General features: G+C 41.7%; 1 protein-coding gene and 6 non-coding genes across 12 annotated transcripts in view; 6 read left to right on the forward strand and 1 right to left on the reverse strand.

The window, feature by feature from the left end:
• The window catches only part of trnag-ucc (transfer RNA glycine (anticodon UCC)), a 72-nt gene extending 45 nt beyond the window's left edge, over nt 1–27 (forward strand). The window contains exon 1 of the tRNA in view: nt 1–27. This exon is cut by the window's left edge and continues 45 nt beyond it. This is a non-coding gene — a tRNA (tRNA-Gly).
• Nucleotides 28–139: 112 nt separating this feature from the next.
• trnag-ucc (transfer RNA glycine (anticodon UCC)) lies at nt 140–211 on the forward strand. Its single transcript has one exon. It is a non-coding gene; the product is annotated as a tRNA-Gly (tRNA).
• Nucleotides 212–323: 112 nt separating this feature from the next.
• trnag-ucc (transfer RNA glycine (anticodon UCC)) lies at nt 324–395 on the forward strand. Its single transcript has one exon. It is a non-coding gene; the product is annotated as a tRNA-Gly (tRNA).
• Nucleotides 396–507: 112 nt separating this feature from the next.
• On the forward strand, nt 508–579 carry trnag-ucc (transfer RNA glycine (anticodon UCC)). The gene has a single exon. It is a non-coding gene; the product is annotated as a tRNA-Gly (tRNA).
• A 112-nt stretch (nt 580–691) lies between these two features.
• trnag-ucc (transfer RNA glycine (anticodon UCC)) lies at nt 692–763 on the forward strand. Its single transcript has one exon. It is a non-coding gene; the product is annotated as a tRNA-Gly (tRNA).
• Nucleotides 764–875: 112 nt separating this feature from the next.
• On the forward strand, nt 876–947 carry trnag-ucc (transfer RNA glycine (anticodon UCC)). The gene has a single exon. It is a non-coding gene; the product is annotated as a tRNA-Gly (tRNA).
• A 901-nt stretch (nt 948–1,848) lies between these two features.
• The window catches only part of alk (ALK receptor tyrosine kinase), a 369,356-nt gene continuing 356,960 nt past the window's right edge, over nt 1,849–14,244 (reverse strand). For all 6 annotated transcript variants that reach the window (XM_067614871.1, XM_067614867.1, XM_067614870.1 and 3 more), the window contains 4 exons: nt 10,400–10,501; nt 9,942–10,076; nt 8,804–8,894; nt 1,849–7,808 (listed from right to left, as the gene is read on the reverse strand). In XM_067614871.1, the coding sequence (XP_067470972.1) occupies nt 6,669–7,808; nt 8,804–8,894; nt 9,942–10,076; nt 10,400–10,501 (1,468 nt within the window). In that variant the 3' untranslated portion in view covers nt 1,849–6,668. The remainder of the gene's footprint in view (nt 7,809–8,803; nt 8,895–9,941; nt 10,077–10,399; nt 10,502–14,244) is intronic.

Here is a 14,244-nt window from a genome sequence, read left to right on the forward strand (position 1 = left end):
ACCTGGGTTCGATTCCCAGCCATCGCAGTTCTGTTTTGTTGCTTATAAAGCCAGTGGCACGCTCCAGGGCTGATAACATTAAGCTGATGGGAAAGTGCCAAAAACTGCTGAGTTGGCAGTAAAAGCTTCATCTTCCACAGCGATGGTGGTATAGTGGTGAGCATAGCTGCCTTCCAAGCAGTTGACCTGGGTTCGATTCCCAGCCATTGCAGTTCTGTTTTGTTGCTTATAAAGCCAGTGGCAATCTCCGGGGCTGATAACATTAAGCTGATGGGAAAGTGCCAAAAACTGCTGAGTTTGCGGTAAAATCTTCATCTTCCACAGCGATGGTGGTATAGTGGTGAGCATAGCTGCCTTCCAAGCAGTTGACCTGGGTTCGATTCCCAGCCATCGCAGTTCTGTTTTGTTGCTTATAAAGCCAGTGGCAATCTCCCGGGGTGATAACATTAAGCTGATGGGAAAGTGCCAAAAACTGCTGAGTTGGCAGTAAAAGCATCATCTTCCACAGCGATGGTGGTATAGTGGTGAGCATAGCTGCCTTCCAAGCAGTTGACCTGGGTTCGATTCCCAGCCATCGCAGTTCTGCTTTGTTGCTTATAAAGCCAGTGGCACGCTCAAGGGCTGATAACATTAAGCTGATGGGAAAGTGCCAAAAACTGCTGAGTTTGTGGTAAAATCTTCATCTTCCACAGCGATGGTGGTATAGTGGTGAGCATAGCTCCCTTCCAAGCAGTTGACCTGGGTTCGATTCCCAGCCATCGCAGTTCTGCTTTGTTGCTTATAAAGCCAGTGGCAATCTCTGGGGCTGATAACATTAAGCTGATGGGAAAGTGCCAAAAACTGCTGAGTTTGGGGTAAAATCTTCATCTTCCACAGCGATGGTGGTATAGTGGTGAGCATAGCTGCCTTCCAAGCAGTTGACCTGGGTTCGATTCCCAGCCATCGCAGTTCAGTTTCATTGTATATAAAGCAAACAGCAACTTCTGGGGCTGAAAAACAAAACCAATGTGAAAATGCCAAAAACTGCACTAACTCGGATGGCCACTTGAGGCTGGCTCCAAAAGCGAGTCAATCCGTGTAGACACCCATGTTGAAATGTTCAACTTTACAGTAGAAACAAATGTGTTTACAGCCTGGTACAAAAAAGGGTTTTGGTCTTTATAGCTAATTTCCCCGTTCATGACTACTGTGCGGTGGGTGAATTTTTATATAACTCACCCATTTTAATGTTTGTTGCGGCTAAAAGTCACGCATAATTAAGGGCGTGGCCGCTTTGAGTGACAGGTGGGTGCCATCACAGACAAGTTGCTACCATGGCGACAACGTTTTTTAGGTAGTGTAACCATGGCGTAACCCCCAGATTCACTGAGTATAGGTGTAGCCGTAGCAGTTGCTCTTTCAGAATGTATTCAGTTTGTGAAAGGTAATTGGAACACTTTGGTTGCCTAAAAAAGTATTGTTCAGTGCTTGGTTGTACTAAAAGACCCTCTAAAGAGTTGGGTGTTCTGTTTTTTCTGGTAAGTACATTTTATTTGAATGGTTTTAAGCCAGTTTTTTGCTAGTGAATATTAGCATTAACATTATCACAGTTATCCATAGACTGTAAATGCACCGTGCTAACCAAGCTAACATCTAGCAGCCAGTGTTAGGGTCAGCCCCACCCTCTCGTCCAAGTACGTTTACTTCTGGTTCCAAAAATCCAAGATGGCGACGGCCAAAAAGCAAACTCAAGGCTTCAAAACAGGAGTCCACAAACCAATGGGTCACGTCACCGTGGTTATGTCCATCGTTTTTTCCGTTCCATGTTCTAAAGGCTATGTTTGGCATCCTTCATTTCACTAATGTGTACTATTTTTACTTTTTTTTGTTTTAGTAGAGTAATGCTGCTTGAGATTGTTTTACTGGAGAATGTCAGCTTTCTCCTCACAGATGAGACCGAAAGTCCAAAAGACCAAAAATAAAATCAGTTGCTTTAAATGGTCTGTCCTTTAGGTTTAGAAAGGCATATTGGTGTCAGGTGTGCCATGTTAAATCAGAACACTGTTGGTCTTAGCTTAAGTGTTTATGTTACACAGTTTGTTGAAGCTTGCTGAAGGTTAAAGGAAACTTGTGTGGGGGTTTTTACAACCCAGGATTGAATACGAGTCATGGTAATTTTGCCCTCACCTCATCTGCTGTAGAGATTAAGTAAATGTAACTTTGGCAAAACGACGTAAAGTGCCAGTCAAAAGTTTGGACACTGTCTCATTCCCTTGAATGAGCAAGTGTGTGCAAACTGGTTTGGCAAAAGTGTTTTGTTGCTATTTGTCCATCCTGACATCCTATCTTAGTGATTGTGCCTTGTTTCATAAGTGTGATTGAAGAATAGATGCAGGTGAAGTGAGTGAGGATACATAAGGAAGGAACTAGCATAAAATCTTGTCTGTTTTCTTGCTGTCACCTGGAAAACTGGCATCCAGGACTTATTGAATTGTTTGGTTACTTAAGATACACTGATGAGTTTGGCTTCTCTGCCTAGTCCACCATATAAGCAACCAAAATTCCACAAAACAGATTTACCAGGTCAGAGTGACCCACCTTTTTTTGTCAAACTATGAGGGCCAGTGGAAGGACTTCAACCGGCTACTGAGTCTGTGTCTGTTATATTGAAACATAATTGTTGGATTGCAACACTTCTTGGAACTAAGGTCAGGCTGAATGTCAGTGAAAACCAGTCTGGCATCTTTATAAGCACTGTGTGATATTCTCATGAATGTCTACAGAGACTCTTCTTGCCCTTTTGTTCCGCCATTTTTTCAGTTCTCTCTCAAGCCAGGGTTGTCATTGAGCCATGGGTCCATTTTTGTATTTGGAAAGTGATTCAATCACAGCATGTAATTAATGTGATATATTTTCACTTATCCTCTTTGTTTATTCTCTTTTTGTCAGTTATTTTTAGTTGTATGTCTTCTGTATGACAATGTTTTTCTTACTTTCTTTTTCCTATAAGGGGCAAATAGCGTCAAGGTTAGTAAAACACAAAGAAAACTAAGGCTTCTCAGTACTAAAGAAATTCTTCAGTGGAAATTGGCAGCTGACATAAGAGTTGCAAAAGCATTCAACATACAGCTACAGTAGCTAAAAACATGAAAGCAGACAGTAGAGGTGGAGACAACACACTGACACTTTAAAATTCTAGAGAGAGACAGAAATCCAAATTCTTAAAGCTGTAAGACGTCCTCTGGTCCTCAGGGCAAGTTGAATCCCTTCATATGAAGACAATGAGACAAAAATAACAAAAAAAAACTTCAATGAGACAGCTATGTTGCTTAGGTGATTTGTAAATGAGCAAATGCAGCAGCTGCTTTATCTTTCCCTCATACAGGCTCAATGCACTAGGGTGAGGGCAGCCCTACATAAACAGCCGAAGTCAATGGAAGCGTGTAAATGAAGAGTGAACAGAATACCCTTTAAAATTCAGCTCTTATACTAACAAGACTTAGAATCTACAGCCACAGCTAACATGCTCACAATGACAATGTTAAGTGGCTATAATGTTTACCATGTTCACTGTCTTGTTTAAGCATATTAGCATGCTAACTTGTGTTAATTAGCACTAAACAAAAGTACAATTGAGACTGATGGTACTGTCATTAATTTTGAAGGTCAAGAACATAGATCTTGAGATGTTACACGTAAACAGCATGCTAATAGCATTTCCTATCAGCAGTAATTGTGTTAATCTAGCCTCTGACTCACTCAATCAGTAGTAGTTTATTCATCAGGTGGTTCCCACATTTTTTTGTTTCTATAAGAACCTCTTTTTCACATCAGGATGAGTAATAAAAACAAAACAAAACAAAAAACTAGAGGTCCAGGTCACAGAGTGGGTGAAATTACTTTTTCATGCAGTCCTGCTGTATAATAGAATACATTTCCTGCCTTATTTCTAACACAAATTCAAAAAACAAATTTTCTTAAGCACTGAATAATCCACTGCAGGAACTTAAAATGTAAATGACCTGTTTTGAAGGTGCAAGAGAGGCTCCTTGAGAAAGTAGACTGTTGTTTCCTCTTAAATTACTGCCCAGCAGCTGTCTGCTCAGGTAGAGAGTTTTGTGTGGAGGCTAATGAAACCAATGGCAAGCTGAAACATAACTGATTTGAAATAACATTATGTTTAACTGTGACGTTTAACATAACATACTGTAGCATAGGATTCATGATACCAGTAGATTAAATAGCTGGTGCACAGAATTGTTATTTTTTAATTATCCCCACCTCTCGACTCCATTACTGCCAGCGTTTAACAATACCAACCAGTTTCAACAATCATTGGTGCTGCCAATACTATTTAAAGCTGAGCAGGTCAAACTACAAGAGTGAAAGGAATAAAGACAAAGCAGATTTGGAGGATTTTATCTTGAATTTTATAGCCCTATTTCTGTGTAGAGACATTATGTTACAGTTTTAACATGATGTTAGCAGTTTAGGGATGTTACACTAAACAAGGTCTGTGGGTGATGCTGGTGGTTTTAAACATTCAATCACCGGTCCCATTTATTTAATCTGATTAACTTGGTCCCAATCCCAAATTTGAGAGCAGTAGACAGACAGATGCAAAGCATTTATTATATAGTAATTTATTAATTTTGGCGAATGTCTTCTGAAGGGCAATTTACAGCTTTACCAGAGCCATAGTACAATACTTTATAATTACAACATTTACAGGTGCAGTTCAGTATGTCTTTTTACATCAAACGATGGGGACGAACTGTGGAGGGAACACAGAATGAATGCATATAACACAGGTACTGGAGACAAAGCAAAATACTTTTCATTAGCCAATATTTAACTTGCTCATTGACTTGGCTGACAGGAATGCATTTGTCTTAATCAGTCAGTGAGCATCATGACACGCACATGACAGCTCATCATGGCTTTACAGCAGACGGACTGACAGGATTGCCAAACATAGTCAAGCAAAGCATCAAAAAACTGACACATTGTCATCATTCACCTAAATATCAACACTGCCACGCTCATGGTGTTATTTGATAGATATACTTTGTGCGACCGTCCTTAAACTGAAAAAAGCAGACTTGAAACACAGACAAGTGTTAACACCATGTGTGTGAACATGAATCGGAATGAGACTCATACTGGTCCCGGGTTTCATTCACATATGGAGAAAAAGCAGTTTGTATTCAAACGTTTCACTCAGACTCATTTGTATTCCACAACACTCATCCTATAATAGAAAAGATAAAATATGAAATTTTAGGAATGTAGAGTGCTTCCAGATAGCAATTTGAAGGTTAAAATTGATTCAGCAATATCTAGTATGTTTCTATATTCAGACAAAAAAGGGAAAGAAACATTTTTTTTTAAACAAGAAACGAATTAATAAAAGGTTACTGAAAAAGCCATAAGTAAAGAAAAGCCTCAACTTTACTGTCTCAAAGCACTCTTTCAACAGAATGGAGTCATGAACAAAAGGAGAGTTCATGGAGCAGTGATCTCACTAGTACCAGGGGCAATGAGTTATTATAAATCTTCAGTGGTAACAAAAAGCTGAACTCTTAAATGTTGCTGAGGGAGGCTTGTCTTCAAACTATTCTTTTGTTAAATCACCTCTCCAACCCAACTGCTCCAGCGCTCTATTCATACATCAGCTCCACCTTAAAGGCCACAACTGATTTCCTGTATCAGTGCGATAACAAAACAGTCAGGATATTTCAATCATCTTCTGGGATTGTTCAAACTCTCCTTTCTCACCTTTTTTTGTTGTCAGATATTACTAAAAATAAATTTCTACAGCTTAGAAACCTGAAGTGAAAACCAGCTGATGTAAAATGAATTTGTTTGGATTTTAAGAAGCCTGTTCATTAATAATTTATAGAGCCACTTCCAAATAATAAATAAACAAATGAATAAATAAACAAGCAGGCAAGCAAACATCAACAAACACATTTTCCCAGTATTTTTTTTTTTTAGTATAAATGTCTCTGGTAATCCAGCGTCCTAGTCTGTGATATTCTTGAAAAATAGTCTGATACAAGTTATTTACCACGTTGTTGTTTTCCAAAAGGATGTGGATAAGGAACAGTGTGAGGGTTCTGATGTAGAACTGACGCGTGTGGCTGGCAGCTGCGGACAACTTCGCAATTGCTACAGTCAAACTGGTCACCAAAGTTTGAGACTTAAAGTCTGAAGTCTGGCAAAATATAGAGATTTGAATCCGAGTAATTGTCCATTCTGCTTGTGACATGCCCAGCTGTCAGTGAACAGTTCTCCCCACGTCTTCCTGCTGTAAACTCTCTGCATTTCATTCCTTCAGTCACTCCCTCCAGCATTGAAAAAATACATTTTTTTAAACTCTTAAAACTAGCCTTTACTCTACATTTTGCCTCCCAAAACTTTTTTTTTTTTAAAAGTTCTCTGATGTGCTTCAGCATCCACTGGGGATTTTAACACACCTCCAAGGTTCTCATGGGAAAAGCCTGATGCATCCATCCAGCTCTGCTTATGAGAGATGGGTTCTTTCTGAACTGGAGGAAGAAACTAAAATAGTGGGTAAGGGTGGTGTAAAACAGTCTCTGTCCTTACACAGTGTTTCGTGTTGTGTGTCCTGAACACACAGTCTCAGGCAGGGCCTGAAAATAAGACCAGCGGTACAGGCATTTGGGCTAAAGCACGGTGGCATTGTGGCCCTCCATCCTGGGCAGCCTGGGGTCTTGCACTGTTCCCATGGTGACTAGCAGTGGGCGGCTGTCCTCAGATATACCTGACCGACCCAGGGTCATAGAGGTGGGAACAGGGGCCCCCCTCTGGTGGGCGGCTGAGGTGGACATGGAGGTGCCCTGTTGGGACGGAGGAGGTGGAGGAGGAGGGGGGTTTGGGTTGCCGTGGGTGGCTTCCAGAGGCAGGCCTTGCTCCTGGTAGCCGTAGCCGATGTTCCCGCAGGGGAAGCGTCTCAGTCTGTAGAGGGGAACCGGGGGCAAAGCAGCTGAATCTAAAAGCAGGGGTGACTGGGCAGCAGGAGGTGGTGGAGGGGGTAACAGGGGTCTGCAAAGACCCTGCTGCTGCTGCTGCTGATGGTGCAGCAGCTGGAGTTGGTGCTGCTGCTGGAGCTGATGCTGGAACTGCTTGTGCTGGTGCTGGAGACCCAGCGCCCCCGCTACTTCAGCCACCGTCCGGCCCACATGCTCCTGCCCCTCGCCAGGCACCCTGCCACTGCTGCCTCCTGATCCCCCGACCCCTCCCTGCCTCTGCTGCTGCTGCTGCTGCTGCTGCTGCTGCTGCTGCTGTTGCTGTTGCTTCCTCTGCTGCTGCTGCAGGAACCACGAGCCGTATGTGGGGTTCCACAGACTGGTGCTCTTCCCGTTGTGGCCCTCCTTCTCTGGTGGGTGGCCCTGGGTGAACGCCAAGTTGATGTGGCCCCCCTCTGGGTTTGGCTGGGTGGTGACATGGGGTCCCTTGGCAGTGAGTGTAGAGGCAGCCGTGGAGGTGACCGTGTTGGTGGTAGTGATGGTGATGGAGGTCTGTGTGTGAGGTTGCTGGTGCTGGTGGAGGTATGGCTGGGGCTGAGCCGACGTCTGTGCTTTGGCCTCCGATGCTGTGCTCGTCACAACAGTGTGCTCCCCACCTCTGCGGTTCTCCTCTGCAGGATAGGATGGAGGCGGCTGTGGAACCTCCCCATCAGGCACCTGAGTGTTCACCAGCACGGTTGGAGCTGAGGGGTCGTCAGGGCGCATGGGAACACGCTCCTCCTCCTCCGGGACGGGACCATACTCGATAGGCAAGGGCATGGTCACCACATCTGGGTCCTACATTGGGGTAGAACATCAAAAGATCAGTTTTATTGATCAGTATGAACAGTGAAGCTGTAAGTACAATATCAGGCAGGAAAATGATTAGTTGACTGTTTCTTTGGCTATAACTACAACTGTTGGTGGCAAATTTAGTCAACTGAAGCCAAATAAAATGAATTCTATGTGGGAACCAAAATACAAAATGAAACTGGCTGTTCTATGTATAATATGCTCTGCTTTGCATATTATATATTTGTTGTATTTGCTCTCGATCAGATTAAAACATCATTCTGAAAGTTTGAAAAGAGAGAGTGAACGGTCTTAATTATTCAAAGAGATAAATAATCTAACATTAGCTGATTGCATCATGTCATTCTCAAACAGTAAGAAACTAATTAGCTCAGTAGATGTTGAGTGAATGATCTGTTGGATAGTGAACTGTCATCAGAAGTTACTAGTTAAACTTCTAAGCACGGCATATCATTGTTTTATGCGTGTCACCTTCAAAGCTCTGAAGTGGGTGCTGCTGGGTGAAGCAGCTCCTGTCAGTCTATGAAGCTAACGTAAACAGTGAGGAGCTGTCAAACGTGTCATCAGTCAAATATCACAACATTTTTGAAGCATCAGGGTTACTATACGTGGACACCTGTGTGCTGCAGCAGCTATTCATAGTATGATGTCACTTACTGAGTGAAATGAGAAATATGAAATATCCTACACAGTGACAATATCTCACACATGTGAGCAAAATCAGTTTTTCTATGAAAACACATTTTAATTTGGAAGCTGAACATGGAAGGTTTACAACAAGCGACAAAAACATTTTATTGGATTGTTTTTCTTGCAGAAACAAGAAGTTTGTGATTATGTTTAATTCATGTTTAATGCTGGAGACTGGAGATGAATTCAGATGAAATCACAATTTAATTGCTAAGTGTCTTATTGGTCAGAAAAGTAAGATATATTCTTTAAATAGTTGATCCCCACTTCATATGTGTAGCCTCAGTTACCTGTAAGCAGTAGTCGATTCTCTCCAGTATAGTTGAGAAGTTAGGCCTGTCCTCAGGCTGGTGCTGCCAACTCTGAGTCATTATACGATACCTAAAGACATGCACACAAGCAAAAAGAGTTTATTCAAATGCTTTCTCTCACTCCATGCATGTAGAAAGAAAAACAAAACAAAGCACATCAAACCAGAGGCTGACCAGCACCATCTCTCCCACTACTTGACCAAATGCCAGATTGATCTCTTTCAACAAAACATTTGAATATTTGTTTTGATCACTTCAAGCAGAATGAAAGTGTGACCTCCCACCAGTTTGAGTGATTGTGTTAAATGGGCGAAGCAGATAACAGGAACAAATAACAATATACTTAAATCCTGAGATTAATTACTGCACTGATTCCAGCTGTAGTATCTGCTTTCAGCAAGTGCGGTGTCCTGTTGTCAGGTTGTCTCACAACTTCAAATTAATAAAACACCACGGAGCGCTGTTTATTTTTTCAAAGAGAAAATTGCTATTTGCACGGAACATGCGAGGCAGGTTGCAGAATGATCTGAGGAGTAATCTGCAAAGCTGTGGCCAGCAGGTATGAAGGATAAAGCAGCAGAATCACAGAGAGGTCAAAGTGTGGCTCCGATGTGTGTATGAGAGAGAGAGAAAACGTGTGTTTCTATTACAGGACTGACTGAGAGAGGCGGTATCTGAAAGAGTGAGTAAAAAATACAGTCTGATTTGTAAATGGTTTCTTAAGCTCCCTATCGGCTCCCCATGACTTCCTCCAAATTGTGAAGCAAACATGAAAGAAAACGTTGGTGTGGTTTCAATATTGAAAGCACTGAGAGCAATATCCTGTTACATTTTTTTTTTTTAAGCTTCTAGGTCACAACTCATTTATGTGTCAATATCAGCAAATCACCAGAGCCTTTCATGTCTGCCTCTGTCTTTGTGTTTTTTTTCTGTGATGCCGCCTGTGTGTTGACATAATATATGCATCATATACAACTGAGCATCTTTCCTTCTTGTTTATGTAACGCAGAAGCTTAATTGGACCTCATGGGATGGAATCTTCATTTTTTTCTTGTGGTCATGTGCAGCGTATGAAAGTATTCTGCTAGTGTGTGTGTGTGTGTGAATGTGTACTTACACAGGCCCAGGGCAATTCTTGGGTGGGTCCATTCTTCCACCATTGGTAACAAACTCCAACACCTCTTGGTTACTGCGACTTGGATACGGCATGTAGCCCAGTGAGAAGATCTCCCACAGCAGGACCCCGAATGACCTTAGAGAGGTAGATGATGAGATGAGAGGAAGGAGAGACAGAAAGAGGGTGAGACTAAGGAAGTCATAAATTATAAGCATCATCAGAGCTGAAAAGCTGTAAAGAAGGAGAACAGAGGACAAGAATGAGATAGAGACAAGACGGGGAATTAAAGAAAATACATGACTCGGGATCAAAGGCGTGGAAGGACAGGAGAAGGTGAAAAACAGAGAGGGAGAGAGTGGGCAGGCTGGGACAGCAGACGTCTGAGTGAAATCTAGGAAGTGGAATCACAGCCGGGGCAGATTCTGTCCTCACTAATGAGAAGTGTGAAGGATTCTCACCATGTGTCTGTTTTGGATGTGAAGATGCCCTCCATGAAGGCTTCGGGTGGCATCCACTTCACTGGCAGCATGGCACGCCCACCTTTCCTGTAATAGCTTGCCCTACACACACACACACACACACACACACACACACACACACACACACACGCATGTTTTGAGTCATACTTGTTGACTGACCATGTGGATAATAATAAAAAGTATCACTGGTTTTGTTTGCCTACTAACAATAAAAAAGTGGAACAATTGTGAAATGAAAACCAGCAGAGTTTGCAGCACTATCGCCATGGCAACACCATTGCTCTCAAAAGCACAGGGTATGAAAAAAAAAAAAAAAAAGAAGAAGAAAAATTCTCACATCCAGCAATTAATTCAGTGTTTGTCAGTGGCTGTATCAGCACTCTGATCCAATCTGGTTTTCAGCTTCGTAACATTTCGGTGTGAGAGACCCTCTAAGAACTCTTATCTCGCTGAGAGGGAACAGGGAGGGGTTTTTTTTCGCCGGGCCGAGCCCTGTCTGAGACATTTTTAATGCACTGCGTCGGTAGAGAAATTATCTGATGTGTGCTCTATCTGATGTTTGGAGCTGATAGAGGTCACTGCCTGCCTGGTTCATCTCGCCCTGCTGGAGGCACACAGTGACAGACATGAACCGCTCGCTGCTCGGCTCCCCGTCCATCATGTGTGTCCGCGCAGAAGAACAGACACGTATCAGGATCGGAGTTAAGCGATGTCAGCTGTGTATGACTGGGAAAAAGCATCGTTTGGCATCGTTTGCTGTTGCAGAGGAGTAAATCAGTTTGCCCCCGGTGAATTTGTCATAAAAATGACACTTTATTGCCCGAGCAGTTGTTTGTATACATGGCAAGTGCTTCATGATAAATAGGACAGTAATAGCCTGTAGATACAGGTCTGCAACTGGAAGGTTGCCAGTTCAAATCCCTGTGTAACACTAGCACTCTCTTTCTCTTCGCCTTCAAAAAGTAGACAACTAAGTGAAGCACCAACTGCTCTGCTGGAGCTGCACATGGCTGCACAGGAAAGGACTGTAATTACTGTGGGCAGCTCCCAGGTGTGAATGTAAGGCAGGATGAGAGAAGAGCATTGTGCTTGGTTGGCATTCCTTGGACATAGAACAGCAAAAAAATAGAGAAAAGAAAAGAATGGCAAACACATTAAAATGGTGGCAAAGAATAAAACAGACAACTGCAGCATAATAAAACAGGGGACATTAAACAAAAAAGATTGCAGTCTTGGCAGCCTGAGCTGCTCAGATTCAGCATCCAAAGCCAAGAGGCTTGGACAGCGTGACCTATCACATCTCATCTTTAGTTTAAGGAGGATTCCAAGCTGCTCTTGCTCACCAGGGGCAAAAATGTCTCAACTACTGCTACACATCAGGGCCTGTATTCATCAAACCTCTAAGATTTACACTTAAGAATGTTTTAAAGAAGCAACTTAAGTGTAAAAAGTTTTACAAGTGACCTACTACTTCTTATAGCCAAGTTTAAAAGTAATTTTTAAGAGCAACTGTCAGGTGATGCAGGAATAGTGCAATATTTCACAGTCTCAATCAAACCTCCTTACAGTTTATTCAGTTCTATATTATTCTGCAAAAACATATTTACATCAAGTCTTTACATCTTTGGAAATAACTAACATGTGAAACTAACAACAATATAATATATAGATGAGAAAAAGGATTAAAAAACAGGAAATTGGCTGAAATGGAGACAGAATGCTGCTGTTGGTAGATGAGATACATGAAGAGATTTTAGTGCAACACTGACAGATAATGAAGATGTTTAGAAGGTGATTACAAACAAAATCAATGCCAGATTTATTTGTGTTGTTGGTTTGTAGCCCTGATAAATGCCAAAAATAAGAAAGAAAGAAAAAGTGGTGTAACATCTTATCAAATGTTCAGATCAAATAATAGTCTGAAACTACTCTTCAGCTGATGTATTATTCATCATGACCAATAATACTCACTCTGTTCTCTGTACTGCAGTCATTTAGGATCTGACCCAACTGAGACCTATTGAGCTCTCTTTAAGTCACTTAAGTGTGATAAATAGTTTTAATTCTCAAGTTTGAGAAGAAAGTCTACGTCTAAAATGTTACTTTTAGCAGATTGATACAGTCTATATGTTTCCAGAGCTATTATAGCGCCAGCAAACTAAAACAGATGTAATAAGATTTCAACTGAAGCAGGAGAGACAAGTCACAAGTCAGTTTCAAGACAAAACATAATCATAATTTTAGTGATTAGCAAGCAAACGTTTTGGTGTGATAGTGACTCTATAGTTGCTGAAACTTCTTAAATTCCAAATTCAGGTTTGAAAGTTGAAAGAATAAGAGAGCACAGTGTCCAGAAGCAGCACTCATCACCGGGTTTAACTGCGGGTTTAAGAGCTGTAGCTCTGTTTTCTTTAGGGGAGCAGTGAGTGGAGATAAATATAAATCATATACTTTCAGATAATATACACTTAGAAAACTACTGGCATAAAAGTTAGCCTTGAGGAAAATCACACATTATCAATGAAGCAGAGAAAATAATCACTAGTTGAGTCTGTTGCTTGACAGATTAGCTAAGAACCACCACGGATCCCCGCCTCACGCCTTAATATTTCACTGAGAACAACACGATCAATCAGTGACGGGAATCAGTTACCACCCCCAGTTTTAGGCCTACAATTAGAGGAATGAATCCTGCCGCTTTCTCATCTATTGTTCCCCCCTTTCTACTTATCCCTCTCATTTTCCTGTCAATCCCGATAAAGTGAGTGAATCCTGTGATGGAAGCAGACTGGCCTCTATCAAAAGATGCAATTAGATCAAACAGCTGTGTCAGTGGATCCTGCGATTGTTGCTTTAAAAAGGCTGATTTCAATGATAAAGAGTTTACAAAAACCAAGCTGCCTCATTCTCCCAAAATGTTTGTCTTTTTGTTGTAATAAATTAACAGCTGCTGCCTTTCTTTGACCTCTGAAAGAAAAATAAGTCCTCTGATAGATGAAACTTCTTTTGTACGTTGCTATTCAGTCTGTTATCTGTCTATTAGAAAACGCTGGAATATGTTGAAAAGATTGAGGGATGGTAAAATGTAGAGCATAAGACTGATAATCCCCCTATCAGTGGATCAACCTCTTTCTTTTTTTTTTTTTTAGCATGGGGTTTATGGACATATTTATTACTACTGCTAACACCACCAACACAGACTGAAAGCTGAGCTGCAGATTAGGGAGGCTTAAATACAGTCCCAGAAAATCTATAGTGCAAATGGAGGTGTTTTATATGTGTGTGTTTTGCTCGCCTATTCTTGTGTGAGCAATTCAGTGTGTAGAAGGGAAGCTGGGAAATAGAGAAGAACTAGAGGCAAAAACTAACAGTAAGAGACAAAGGCGCCGAGCCCACTGTGGTGAATAGAAAGTAAGATAGGACAACACGCACCTGAGAACACAGTGTGGAGCCTAATACTTATGTCTGTCCGCTGTGTTGAATGTCTTTGTTCTGCCTTTACTGTGTGTGTGTGTGCCAGGCTGACACTAATAACTATAACCTAAAATCATGCCATGCACAATTGCTAATAGCTCCAATGAGAATTTGATCATTTAAAGTAAATCACTACTGCTTTTCTGCGGCGCTCCTTTACCTCAGGATGATTACCGACTGTCAGCTATTGTTTACCCAACTTTTTATTTACCACTGCATCACCAGTGTGCTGCTGTTGAATGAGTGTGACACTATGTGAGGGTGAGAGAGGAAGTCCATGGAATACCATGTTTACACAGTACGCCTGTGGCTCTCTTCCCAGAATATAAAAAACTGACATTAAGCCTCGT

This window comes from Thunnus thynnus, chromosome 16, assembly GCF_963924715.1.
Source record: "Thunnus thynnus chromosome 16, fThuThy2.1, whole genome shotgun sequence".
NCBI classification, from domain to species: Eukaryota; Metazoa; Chordata; class Actinopteri; order Scombriformes; family Scombridae; genus Thunnus; species Thunnus thynnus.